General features: G+C 34.2%; 1 protein-coding gene across 5 annotated transcripts in view; it reads left to right on the plus strand.

The window, feature by feature from the left end:
• The window catches only part of TRIO (trio Rho guanine nucleotide exchange factor), a 600,806-nt gene that overhangs the window by 319,844 nt on the left and 266,737 nt on the right, over positions 1-14,225 (plus strand). For 3 of the 5 annotated variants that reach the window (XM_074199601.1, XM_074199603.1, XM_074199604.1), the window contains exon 6: positions 5,388-5,579. The exons of the other annotated variants lie outside the window; for them this stretch is intronic. In XM_074199601.1, coding sequence (XP_074055702.1) covers positions 5,388-5,579 — 192 coding nt within the window. The remainder of the gene's footprint in view (positions 1-5,387; positions 5,580-14,225) is intronic. 5 annotated transcript variants of the gene reach the window in all.

Consider the following 14,225-nt stretch of genomic DNA (forward strand, 5'->3'; position numbering starts at 1 on the left):
AAAACTTGTTGCCTGAGACTGACTTAAGCTCTCTGTGAGTGTTTATCCACAGAGTTATTGTAACGAATCATCTGGAATTTTGAAAAGTTAGACTTAGGCTTGATTATCCTATTTTCAAAGATCTGACAGCCAGTACCCATTAAAGATGGGAGACTTTCTTCATTTTTAAAGATAGGTCAAGATTTGGGGCAGCTAAGTGGTGCAGTGAATACTGTCCCTGAAGTCAGAAGGACCTGAGTTCAAATTCAGCCTGAGACACATAATTTTTACTTAGCTGTGTGACCTTGAGCAAGTCACTTAACCCCTTTGCCTTGCAAAGCCACCCCCCCCCCCCAAGAAAAAATAGGTCAGGATTTATGGTGTGAGGGTGAAGAATTGAGTCTATAGATGAAAGGAATATATGAGTCAAGGACTAATATGTTTTTCCTCTCCTAAATGCAATGATCCTCCTTCACAGGTTGCATATGAATTAATTCTTTTTGTAGTAAGATAGATAGAAAATATCAGTGATTTGACACACTGCCCTTCAGAAGGCAAAAGGACATCTCATCTCAGGAAAAGCACCATTTGAGGACACACATAGGACTGAACAGTGGAGCTGAAGGTGGATCAGTCTGTAATGGTACAGAGGAAAAAGTTTATGAAAGAATGGAGTCCATTCTGGATCCACATCCTAAAAGTTGCCTGGTTCTACGATTGATTAAATGTCTAGGATAAATGAAATTGATTAAATTTGATTAAAATGTCCTGTCCAGTCTTTCTTATTCCAAGGGATGGAATTGAACACCATTCATTATTTACTAGGAAATAATTAAAATGAGGAAGAAGAAGAAAGCAATGTCATATTTAAAATGTTTGTCTTGGAGTTTTGCAGTCAGTAATTTCTGATGTTAGGGCTAAGAGAAAGCCCTTATAATTCAGAGCATTTCATTCCCTCAATGTCCCTGCTGCTCTGGAACTCGACAGGCCTGAGTCTAGCTATACCAGCCCTTGCCAGAGAAGCAGGATTGTTAGTGGTTTGCCCCTTTCATAAATCCTGGTCTTCATATTTGAATTATCTCAAAGGGAGCTCCTATAGGACAGAAAAGAATAAGCACTGTCCCTGTTCCAGTATTGAATAGCATATTGAGCCTCTATTCATTGTAGCTGCTCTGGCAAAATGTTTATACCTCTTATCATGGAAGAGAGTAGCTCTCCTCCAGTCTCTTTCTGATTTTATTTTCAAACTATACACATAGTTGGGGTTCCCTCTTTGTCTGAGGCTTTCCAGAAATTCTGCCCAAGGCAAGAAAGGATGAGCTGACAGGTAGCCTAGGGCTGCTTATCATCTTATCCTATGTTCAGCTGCCATAAATATATGCATTCAACTTGTTTCCCTCTTAGGCTTATTTGACCTGCCTGTAGGTCTCTGAGGCCCTCTTTCCATCAGTTCTTCACTTGGCCATGCCTCTTTCCAATATAATGAAAGACACCATTGGATTCAAATAAATAGTATGCAAAAGAAATGTCATGCTTTTCTTTGGCATTTTATTTTTGTCAGGGATTGTAAAATAGGAAAGTGAAAATGATGGGGTTTTTTCTTATATTCTGTCTACTTAGCTTCTAGGAGAATCACACAACTAGCATGGGTTTAAGAATTGTTCTTCCTTTTGCTCTTCTTTTTCCATTTTATAGATTGTGAGATGGAGGTCTTTGAACAGTTTTGAGTGATTTGCCTACAGTTTGAGGTAGAATTTGAATCCAGGTCTCCTGACCACACATCCAGTACTATCCACTAAATGAGAAGTGTTATATATTCAGGGAACCAGATTAAAATGTAATCAGGAAATATTTGGTAAAATAAATCAAAATAAAATAGAATATGGATTATGTTAATATGTACTTTTTTTTAAATCAATATGTGGTCCACTGGGATCGTTATGTACAGTTTGGTGGTCCCTGTTTCTATTTGAATTTGACACCACTAAATTGAGGAGCTAGTGAAGGTTTTAGAGCTAAGAAGTAATATTATTTCTTGTTGAGTATTATCTTTGATTTAAGTCAGGGAAGGAGAAAATGAATAGGTATGATCATCTCTATGAATCATTCAGGACTGAGGTATTTAGGAACTCTATTAATATTTATATAAAACAGAATTAGATAGTGCCTCAGAAAGGCTATATCATTTGGAAACTGAGAAATGCAGTACTGAACTAGTGGCTGTCAATATTTTATCCAGGATCTTTTACCATTTAAGCACTCATTTGCCTTTTGAACTTTAGCAAAATAAATAATCTGCAGAAGAACCAAGAACAGTTCTCTCTTTTCTTTTCCTATGTCTTAGTATAACATCTACAAACTAAATTTGATCCCATCATGATTAGTACAGCTAAGTGACTTGGCAATAGCAAATTAACTTTTATGCCTTAGATTCTATGTATTGTGCAAAAGCAGAAAAAATTATTCCCAGTATTAGTTATTTGTATGAGCATCTCATTAAAGTATTAAGATAGTATTAGCAAATGATGTGAGAATGCTATATTAAAGCTTAAATTGGAGAGGCAGAGTAAAGAAAAATGCCCTATATATTCTATTCACACATGTGTAAATATATATGTGTATTTTATCAAGAATTCAGATCTTCCTATTTATATCATATCATATTATATTATATTATGTTATATTATTCATATAAACCTATGCTGGTAAATTAGTGATCCCCCAAATATTATAAGTATTATTATTCTCTCTGTATTCTCTTTAACTTTACTCCTTTACTCTTATCTTTTGAACTGTTTGAAAGAATGCATTTCCTGAAATGTTTGAAAAGAAAGGTTTTCTGTTCTAAATATCTATGTAAATATAAGCCTTGAAGGGAAAGGGTAAGGTTGCTTATTGAACTTTATTATAGTTGAAATGCATCCCAAGATGTCAGTGCCCTCAATTTACCTACATTTATGTTAATTATAAAACCTAGTATGAATTAAAATACACATGAGTAAATGCTTCCCTACTCCCCCCCCCCCCCACCCTGTAACTTCAGGAGACTGAGCTAGTATTAAGGGGGCAAGAAATGCCAATAGACTGGATTTAAGGGAAGGATATTATCCAATTCATCTGGTAATGCCCCTAGATTATCTAGACTTGGCCAACTCTGGAATGTGAGTTCATTCTGTTAGAGACAAAGAAACAATATGTCACTAAATTTGAACGAGAATGGTCATCAGTCCTTGGATAATGAGAGTTGAGATAAAAATTTTGGAACATTCAGTCTTTGTAGCTTAGAAAAACATCTTGCTATTATGCTAACTCATTCTTGACTTTTCTAGAAATGTTTTTACCTTAGCTAATCCCAGGAGGTACATTTCATCTGTCAAACACTGATAGCTTTAGGAATGCTGTTCATTCTTAATTAAAAAAAAAAAACTCTTGCCTCATTCTCCCTCTTCAAATCAATTTTTATTTTTTTAGAAAATCAAAGGAAAATAAAATATATAAGCTGCTAAATTGAGTGACTGGGAAAGAAACATCTCACATGTAAGTTTAGAAAGACTCACTCTTGTTTGGGGACCCGCCCCCACTACCCTTTTAACAAAATTAAGCAGAGGAAGAGGTCAATATGAGCAATGGGACCCAGCAAATACATAAAGTGGGTTGACCCAAACAGTTATATTATTATAAATTCTAGAAATGTTTCTGTACTTTTGAAAAACACCTGCTAGACATGCCCTTTGACAGAAGTATAAGGTATTTTACAGTTTTATTATCTCTTGACTTAAAGAATGCAAAATAAACAGAGAGTGCCATTAGAAAGTACTTGTAAGACTTTTTATTTAGAAATTTGCTTTATTGAATTTTAATAGTAATAGGACTAGATCACAGGTGGCATATATTTATTTACCTTACATTCAGAATTAATAACATTAATAGATTGAGTGGTTCCCAATGCTTTTCTAAATATATGTCTAGTTCAGATATGCAAACTATTAAAAAATTAAATGTACTTAAATACTTGATTATATTCCTGATCTCTACCAGTATAGGTTTTCCCTTCTGCATCTGCAGATTGGAACCCTTCTTTATCCCATGTGATTCTTGTCCATGGTCATTCATGAATCCTCCTTGAAAGATTTTCCTTGGTTTTCTATCATTCCTTGCTTCTTCTACTGGCTTCTTCTTCATATAGTTTTCCTTCACTCTTATCACGTGACTAGACCCTCCTTTTTTGATCATGTGTTGTTGGATATATTCTCAATTTATCAAACATTTATCATTCGCCTGTTGTGTACAAAGCATGGTGCTAATACTGGGGATCCAAAGACAAAAGCAACACACAACTGTAGTCACGTGTCACTTGCATTCAATCAGTCAAGATGAAATCTTCTAGTCTACCTCTTGCAAGTAAGTTATCTTTGGAAATATGTTGTATTCTACCATGCTTCTCTACATTGCCCTTGGATCACCTTCATTTTTAATTCTTCAGATATTCTTGTATTCCATGTTGAATAGGCATCTTGTTTCATCAGAAGAAAATTAGCGTTAATTTTTTTCTTAATTTTTAAAAATTTATAATCAAAGGTTCTTATCTGTACTCTTAAAAAGGATGTCTAGGAATTTTTAAATAAGTATATTTTAACATAATTTGTTTTCTTTGTAGATCCTATGTATTTGTAATATACATTTATCAGCTTCACCAGACTGCCAGAGGCCCTGTCTCAAAAACAGGGTTATGAACCTTTGCTCTTTTTTTATTTGTACCCTCCCCAGTTTTTCTCACATTCTGACAATAAACTCAGTTGAACCCAAAAACAGAAATTCTAACAATAAACAAAATTAGAAAACAAATAGAATTTTTAAATTTTTTTCTTTTCAAATTTATATATCAGGATAATATAGAGTACTTTTTATCAGAATATATACTCTCCCTCCCCATGAAACTTCTTAGGCTTGCCCAGAATGGAGGGCCTATGTGACAACAAATAGCCTTTGGTTGCTAAGTAAAGATTTTCAGTCTCTGGGTTTTCGTTAGAATCTGAAACATCAGTTTTCTTCAGCTCTGTGGGACTACTTGTCAGTAGGCTTGCCATCTGGACAGTGTTCAGTACTCAAGGCCAAAGAGTGAGTAATATTATATTTATATATGCACATATGTGTGTATGATTGCTGTCTGCTTAACAATTATGGCTTTCAGCTCAGCTGATTTTTAATTTTACAGTTTTAAATATAGAAATTAATGGCAATATTTTGTGGAAAATCAGACAGAAAATAATGTATACCAGGTGATTCTCATGTTATACATCTGATACTTGGATGAGTACTTTGGATGGGGGGGGCATCTGGCTTTCTTAGAAAGAAGTGTCTTTTGTTTGTCCTATTCTAATGGATCCTATTTTTCCCCACTTCTGTAGAATGTGTATGTCAACATAAACCGCATCATGTCAGTAGCAAATCGCTTGGTAGAGTCTGGCCATTATGCTTCTCAGCAGATTAAGCAGATTGCCAATCAACTGGAGCAAGAGTGGAAGGCTTTTGCTGCAGCACTGGATGAACGAAGCACCTTACTTGATATGTCCTCTGTCTTTCACCAAAAGGCTGAAAAGGTCAGTGCTTGGATATACCTAAAGATTGTAAACAAACATATTTTATATTGCATTTCATTAATTATACCTCAAAACATATAGTAATCTGGTCACCCTGCTGTAAGAGACAGTCTTCCTGAGAATTTTTTGTGGAAGTTAATATAAAGAGCACATTTTTCAAATCAAAACCTGGGTTTAGGTCTTAACTGTGCTGCACTCACTGACTCTGTGACTTAGGCAAACTACTTAAATTCCCTGAATCTCATTTTTCTCCTCTGCAAAATTGGTCAGTAAAAATAGGGGTTGTTTTGAGGTCCATTGATTTCTGTGAAGTGACTTATAAATTTAAAATTCTACATAGATGTAAGTTTATTTTTATTGAATTTGCATTCTTATTTATTCTTGATTATTTTTATTGTGACCAGAAAATGAGTTTTCTATGTAGTTTATAGCATTTTGTAAATATGTCTGGTTTAAAGACAACATCTTGGGGGAATTTAAATTTTAAAAAATATTTTAAAAGATTCTCTTCCCCTCTCCAAATTCCTATATCCATGTTATTAGGAACAATAAATGAAGATGATGAATGGATGAGTCAGACTTTACATGGATGGATCTGTTTGTCAGATGGAGACAGAAATCAGGTTTTTAGCTGTCCCCCTACCTGAGGGACCATGGCATCACTGTTTATAAAGTGGTAATAATGATTTGTATAATACCTACCACATTGAGATGTTTTCTGACTCAAATGAGAATGATATAATGTAAAACATTTTTAATAAAGATAAATTTGAGATATTATGTCTCATGACATGAGATAAATTGTCATCTCAGAAGTATGGAGCTCTTAGTCATACATGTGGTAAGAAGTAAGAATTTCTTTTTTTTAAGAAGAAATTTTCAGATTTTTTGTTTAGGAATAATCTTAGGGGAAAAGCCAGCTTTAAGAGGTAGCATTACCTTGATGAGTTCCAAGACAGAAGTCTAATCTGGTAATATTCTTTGTAGAAAAATGCTGAAGTCAATATAAGCAAGATAAGGCCTGAGCTTGCATGAGGTTTCAGCAAGCCAACAAATGAGGTGTTGCACAAGAAACTAATTAGCAGTGTTTTCAGTTAACATGGTTCAAGTAAAAAACTGGAAAGAAGATTGACTCTTACTCAGGGTGGAAGAAGTCATAGCTACTTACATGAAAAAATTTTGAGTGGGAATCCTCTAGCCTCACTTAGTTCAGCTATTTCTGCTTAGCAGCAGAATAAACAAAGGAAAATAACCCAGTTGCTTCCATTGTAATGGACATTAAATTTAACACATACAGTGGAAACCAATCACAATGTAAGATGATCTTCTTAGACCTAAAGAGTTTGGACAAAATTTGTTCTGTGGAAGAGGAAAATATTCTGAATATGGCATTGAAGTATAATTCTAAAAAATTATTTGTAGGTTTTTATATAATTGTAAGTAAAAACTTAGACAGGTTCAACTATGTTCTTTTCTGCTTTGGAATAATATAAAAATTTATCCACACAGGACTATTTTTATTTTCTAAAATGGGTAGCATTAATTTGTGTTTTGGGAAAGAAAAACTTTTCCAAATTTTTTTTAAGCACAGTAAAATAAATGAGTTAATCCAGGGCAGAGGTAACATGGGGTGAGAGGTGGGGGGCTTGACTAAAGAACTAGTACTTGGAAAGTCAATGCAAATGAAGTAGCTAGTGTGGAGGCTATAAATAAATGCTTACATGAATTGTGAATTGATAATTTGACTTCATTTGCACAATCAGTACTGACAAAAGCATAAAGATTGGAAATAAGAGTAGAGTAGATAGGGTGGCAGTAATTGGGTTTGTTTGGGGGGGGTTGGTTGTTTTTGGTTGGGGTTTTGTTTTTTTTTTTTTTTAGGTTTTTGCAAGGCTATGGGGTTAAGTGGCTTGCCCAAGGCCACACACAGCTCTAGGGCAGTAACCATGAGAAGACCACTTTTTACTTGCTTCTGTTTTCATTGCCAAGGACAAGGAAATTTGGCTACTAGGGACCTGGCAGTAAGAAGAGAGTAAGAGTATTGGGCTGCTCTTAAGGAACCTAAATTGACTTTGTATTTTCATTTAAATCCTTAATAATAGTCATTGAAGGAATTGATTGCTTATTGATTGAAATGGTAATGACAGCCATTATGTTTTCTTCAAGAATAGATAATTCTTAGCTAATCTTATTTAATTAATTGATGGAGTGACTAAACTGGTAATTCACAGGAAAGTTGTAGGTTTAACTTATCTTGATTTTAGGAAAGCATTTGAAGATCTCTTAGATGGTTCTTGTGGAAAGGATAGATAAATATCTAGAGAGCTAGATAATGAGCTTTAGAAGATTATACATGGGCAGCTAGGTGGAGCAATGAATAGAGCACAGCCCTGGAGTCTGGAGTACCTGAGTTCAAATATGGCCTCAGACACTTAATAATTACCTAGCTGTGTGGCCTTGAGCAATCCACTTAACTCCATTTGCCTTGCCAAAAACCTAAAAAAAAAAAAAAAAAAAAATTGTGCCATCCAGATGGAAAGAACTAATTGAAAGACTTGTCTCAAATCTAGTCTCTAATAGGTCAGTAAACTTGGAAGGAGCTCTTCAGTGGTGTGTTATAGAGTTCAGGACTTGGTTCTGTGCAAATTGTCTTTTTTATCAAAGCATTGTTAGAGGTGCAGGTGGTAATACTTATCACAGATTACACAAAGGTGAGATCAGGTAGTTATAATCAGCATGCAAAAATCTAAATAGGATAAGACTTTGGGCCAAAGTTAATAGTTGGTAAATGTAAAGTCATTCAGTTAGGTTAGAAAAATCAACTTCAGGTGAATGTGATGTGGGAAACATGACTAAGTAGTACCTTGTCTGAGAATGGTCTTATACTGTGAGCTCAATATGAAACCATAATGTGATATAGTGACCAAAAAGAAAAAAAAAAAACTAGCACAATTTTGGGCTACATTTAAGAAAGGTCCATCTTCCAGGAATAAAGAATTGAGAGTTCTGTTGTATCATTATGGGCTTTATTAAACTGTGAAGTTGGTAGGATCTTTCTCATTGGAGATCTTTAAGAAAAGATTAGATAATCATTTCTTAGATGTGTTATACTAATATTATTCCTCAAGTAATGGCTGGACTTAGATGCTTGTTTGGTTCCCTTCTACTCTAGTTTTTTGAATGCTAAGTAGAATTTCAGAAAGTATTTTGATGTGAAGTTCCCATGAATGAAAGCAACTCTACAATGAATAAAATGCTTTTTCATTTCCAGGAAGGTAGACAGTGAAATAAGTAAACTTTGTTCTTTTTGTCTAATACTTAAGTTTAAACTATGCTAATAGGCCTAGTGAATGAATAAGTATTATTCATGTTATAGGTTAAAATTTTCTATTGTTAGGGCAGGTAGGTGGCACAGTGGATAGAGCACCAGCCCTGAAGTCAGGAGTACCTGAGTTCAAATCTGGCCTCAGACACTTAATAATTAGCTAGCTGTGTGGCCTTGGGCAAGCTACTAAACCCCCATTGCCTTGCAAAATCCTCAAAAAAAATTCTATTGTTTTAACATTGTGTTCTTTTGGTGGCACATTCAGATTTTTTGATAGGTAGTTCAAAGAATAAATCATAGAAATAATTATGACTGTGTAAAAGAATTTTTTAAAATACAACTAACTTAAAACTTGGGGAATATAGTCAAAGTATTCCTCAAAGGAAAAAAATATTTTTGAAAGCATTTTAAGAAAAAAGAAAATTAACTAACGTTTGAAGAATATACCTACGAGTTGTAGTGAGGCAGAATAAGCAGTAGGGTGCATTACAGTTTGGTGACCCTCAGTTCTAACAGATGGATGGTTGTAGCATAAGTGCTTGTGAAAATAATTAATAATTAATCTGCAGATTAATCATTAAAGCTCACTTTTGCTACTTTCTATGAATTTATCAATATACTTTCATTATTCTTTTCCAGTTTTGCAAACCTGACATCCTTATCTTGTGTTCAAATATAGTTTAAATATATATATCAACCATACCCTAAGAAAACTCACATTTTTTGAAATATGTTCATTTATTGAGATCATATGATAGACTTGAACATAGTTTAGAACATATGACACTATTTTCACTTGGAATTGTCCTGTATGTCCACTGCCCTGTGGCATTTCAGCAAATTGCTACACCTATCCATTCAACTGTTCACACAGGGTGATGCCTAGACTACTTCTTTCAGGGGTGGCTAGGTGGCTCAGTGGATAGAGCACTGCCCCTGGAGTCAGGAGTACCTGAGTTCAAATCTGGCCTCAGACACTTAATAATTACCTAGCTGTGTGGCCTTGGGCAAGTCACTTAATCGCATTGCCTTGAAAAATCTAAAAAAAAAATCTGAAAAAAAAAGACTGCTTCTTTCAATGTGTATGACTTAGTGAAGGGATTTATATTCTTATACTAATGTGTGTTTCTCAAAGGATAGCTCTATTCTACTCATATGGATTTGGATGCTAAGAGAACATTATAGACACAAAATTATAGAAAAATATATTAATTTTTATTGATTCCCAGGGGCATAATTGAATGCAGGTGTCCAGAAACTCATGTAGAACAGCAAAGTAGAAAGTCCACCACTTGACTTCCTGTTATGCCAATAACTTATACCATACCACAGATTTGGAGGTGTAATTTCATGTGCATACATCATTGAACTGAAAATCAAGAGAACTTTAATCTTTATGAAAATTAATAAACATTTCTGGACCTCAGTTTCTTCATCTGTAAGATGAAGAAGTTGGAATAAATGAACTGCAGTATACATTCCTTAAGAGATTAAATTCCTTATGCTCTGACTCTTGGGCTGTTGTGGACTATTATCCACTCAATAATAGCCTTAGAAAATCTATTTATTGTCTGGCATAGAGTGTTTATTCTTCTCTGTAATGCTTGCTACAAAAAAAAAAATCATGCACATAAGTCAGTTTTATATGATGATATATTATTTTTTCTCATTCATAAAATGAGTTCAGATATGTTATGTATTTTCATACTAAAAGCTTAATTATTCTGTATAAAATACTATAATCTTTTTCTGAAGAAGAGAAGTTAGTTTGCTTTTGATCATTGGCCAAAAATAATTATGCTACGGCTTGACTGTTAGAAAAAATGATATTCAAGGGTGGCTAGGTGGTGCAGTGGACAGAGCACTGGCCTTGGAGTCAGGAGTACCTGAGTTCAAATTCGGCAATCTACTTAACCCCATTGCCTTGCAAAAAACTAAAAAAAAAAAAGATATTCAACATTATTTAACTTTTTATATATTATTTCAGTTAACCAAACCAACAAGCATTTATTAAGTGCTTACTATTTGTCAGACACTATTCTAAGTGCTAGGGATACAAATAAAAAACAAAAGCAGTCTCTGCCCTCAAGGATCTTATAATGTAATAGAGGAGACAATGAGTACATTAGTTGGTATGTTTAAGATGTTTAAAGAAAACATTTAGGAGTTGGGAGGACCAGGAAAGGCTTTTGAGCTGTGTTTTGAAGGAAATCAGGAATTTTTGGAGATGGTGAAGAGTGATAGAATTCAGGTCATAGATGATAGCCTGTGCAGTCACAGAGATAAGACATGGAGTGAGTGTTCTTTGTGAAAAATAAGGAATCTTGAGATTACCTGTTGATGGGAGTCAGTTTATAAGAAGACTGGAAAAGTAGAAAGGTCCTGGTTAATGAAGAACTTTAAATGCTAAAGATCAGGGAGGTAATTGGGAGCCCCCTTAGATTTTATTGAATTCGAGGAAGGGGAGCAGGAACATATTGAGACCCACACTTTAGGAGGGGAAATTACTAGGATCTACTACTACTACTACTCCTACTCCTACTCCTACTACTACTACTACTACTACTACTAGTTGCTAAGGACTGGAGCTAACTAAGGTGGTGGTTGTGTGAGTGGAGAGAAGGGAACATAATCGAAAGATGCTATGGACAACGACACCAGATTTGTAGTTGATTGAATATGTGGGATGATTAAGAATTCAGAGTCAAGGATAACAAAATAGCATTATTAATAATAAGGTTGCACACCTGGGGGACTGGAAGCACACTGATGTTCTCAATGGAAATAAGGAAATTGGGAAAAGGATTAGGTTTGTTGGTAAAGACGAGTTCAAGTTCTCTTTTAGAAATACTGAATTTGAGATTCCTGGGAAGTACCAATTCTAAATGTCCCTAATATTTTGTAACTTCTTCATTGGCATTTACTGTAGTAATGAAAAGGGTGGGGAAAAGAACTTAGATGAATTATTAAATCATCAAATCCTAACTCTTAAAACTATAAAGGTTCTCTAAATCCATCTTGCTGTCTTTATGCAAATTAAAGTTTTATTTCCATTTTATGAAATAACTGAGGCCCTGAGATTTTAAGTCATTTGCCCATGGTCTCACAATTAGAAAGTGGAAGTTGAACTAAGGTGTTTTGATGTCTCCTACAGTATTCTTTTTATTTCTCCTAAGTATTATTGCAGATTTGAGAACCTCTCTCTCTCTCTCTCTCTCGCTCTCTCTCTCTCTCTCTCTCTCTCTCTCTCTCTCTCTCTCTCTCTCTCACACACACACACACACACACACACACACACACACAAACACCGTATGTCTCACTGTTAACTAGAAAAAATTATAAAATTTACTGTTTGACTTTAACAATCTGGACTCTTTCCATCTTAACAGTATTCTTTTACACTTTTAACTCTCCTGGACTCTATAATTGGCCTTCCTGCAAATGTGGCAAACTACATTGTAATTCCATACTTTTTCAATGACTGTTTTTCATGCCTTGAATATTCTCATTCTTTATCCAAACCCTTCTTTTGGGTCCCCCATCCCTAGCTGAATTTCCTCTCATTTTCATTTAAGTACACCATTTATACTTATATAATATTTTTTCACAGTCTCTCATCCATTAAAATGCGACCTTATTGAGGGCAGCAACTGTGTTTTGGCACTTAGACCAGATCTTGGCACATTCATATATGCTTGTTGATGGACACAAAATAACTGCACTAAATAATATTTGATGCCATTTATATGCTGAAGATTAGAATCAAGAATATGGTCATTTTTCTTGTTAAGTTTCTGACTTGAGAGGTAATGGGGACTATGTAGAGTTGCTATCTGTTATTACTAAATTTGTTCTTATTATAGACTTAAAGGTCTATATAATATATATTATAATAATAATAACATATGTATTTTAACAACCTATACAAAGCTCCTTCCATTTTCAAGATTCTTAGTTTACAGTCTAAGTTTAATTCAGATGCCATCTCTTATCAAATGTCTTTGGGTATCTCCTTTATTATTGCATTCTCCCTCCTCAGATTGTATTTTTTTTATCTGCTTAAATGTTGGATCCCTCCTCCTATCACATAGAATGTAGAACCCTTGAAAGAAAAGATTGTTTCTTTGTTCTTTCCTTTATCATTCCAGAGCCTAGCAAAGTACCTTACACACAAAACAATGCTTTTTCAATTGAATTTGATTTTCCTGGAAACACAGGGTTGCAAGTTTGTTTCTTTGAGAATTTATATTTTGAATATCTTCTCTTTTTAAGGAATTATAACTACTTAATTCCTCTTCTAAGCCATTTTTCAAACTGTACATTTTTAATTATTTAATTTAATTATTTAAATTTTGTAGGTAAAAAACAGATTACTATTCATGATGAAAAATAGATGATTCTTATTACATTTTGAAAGTATATAGTAAATTTCTTGGTTAGCAAATATACTGTTATTTTTATTTAATATTTTCACTCTTGTTCAACTCTCCATGACCTCATTTGGTATTTTCTTGAAAAAACTACTGGAATTGGTTTGTTCCTTCTCCAGCTTGTTTTTATATGTGAAAACACTGATGCAGACAGGGTTAAGTGACTATGTAATAAGGTCACACTTTGTAATAATAAGGTAAATACCTGAAGTCTAATTTGAACTCAGGAAGATGAGTCTTCTTTGACTCTAGGCCCAGCACACTGTCCCCTGGGCCACCAAATGTCCAGCAAATGTATTATTAGCACAGTGTATATATAGGCTTATATGCTTCATTCATTCACTCATAATAATCAGTCCTCCTTTGCATTTCCTGATATTTAGGAAAGTGTCTTAGTGGAAAGGAATAAAAGAATTTAAAACAGAGAAAAAATATGTCTGTTTAGTTTTAATTGAATTAGTTTCTTAATTGGCTCTCCTGTTGTGTGTGTCTTAGACACTTAACTGTCATAAATTCTAATAGGCCATCCCTTAAGAAAATTGGCAGTAATTTATCAGCTTTTTGATTAACAATAAGGAAATAAGCCAGGGAAGAACTAAAGAGAGATTGGAATGACTTTAAACTGCTAGATACTGCAGCTGATATTCTCTAAACTGTTTGGTATAGTTAGAACTGTTCTAGTTTATATGCAAATTAGTTTAGGATTCCAATGATTTCACAGGCTCCATATGTCCTATCTCTCTCAGATTCAACATTCTCACTTGAGAAGTTCAGTCTCCTCAGTGGTTTAATTTTAATCCTTCTGCTCATTTGCTTTTGCAGTGAGTAGAAAAATTGGGTGGGCAGCTCTTGCTAATGTTAGGTTAATGATTTCATTTGCTTTCATTTTTC

The sequence above is a fragment of the Macrotis lagotis genome, chromosome X (assembly GCF_037893015.1).
Source record: "Macrotis lagotis isolate mMagLag1 chromosome X, bilby.v1.9.chrom.fasta, whole genome shotgun sequence".
Taxonomy (NCBI): Eukaryota; Metazoa; Chordata; class Mammalia; order Peramelemorphia; family Peramelidae; genus Macrotis; species Macrotis lagotis.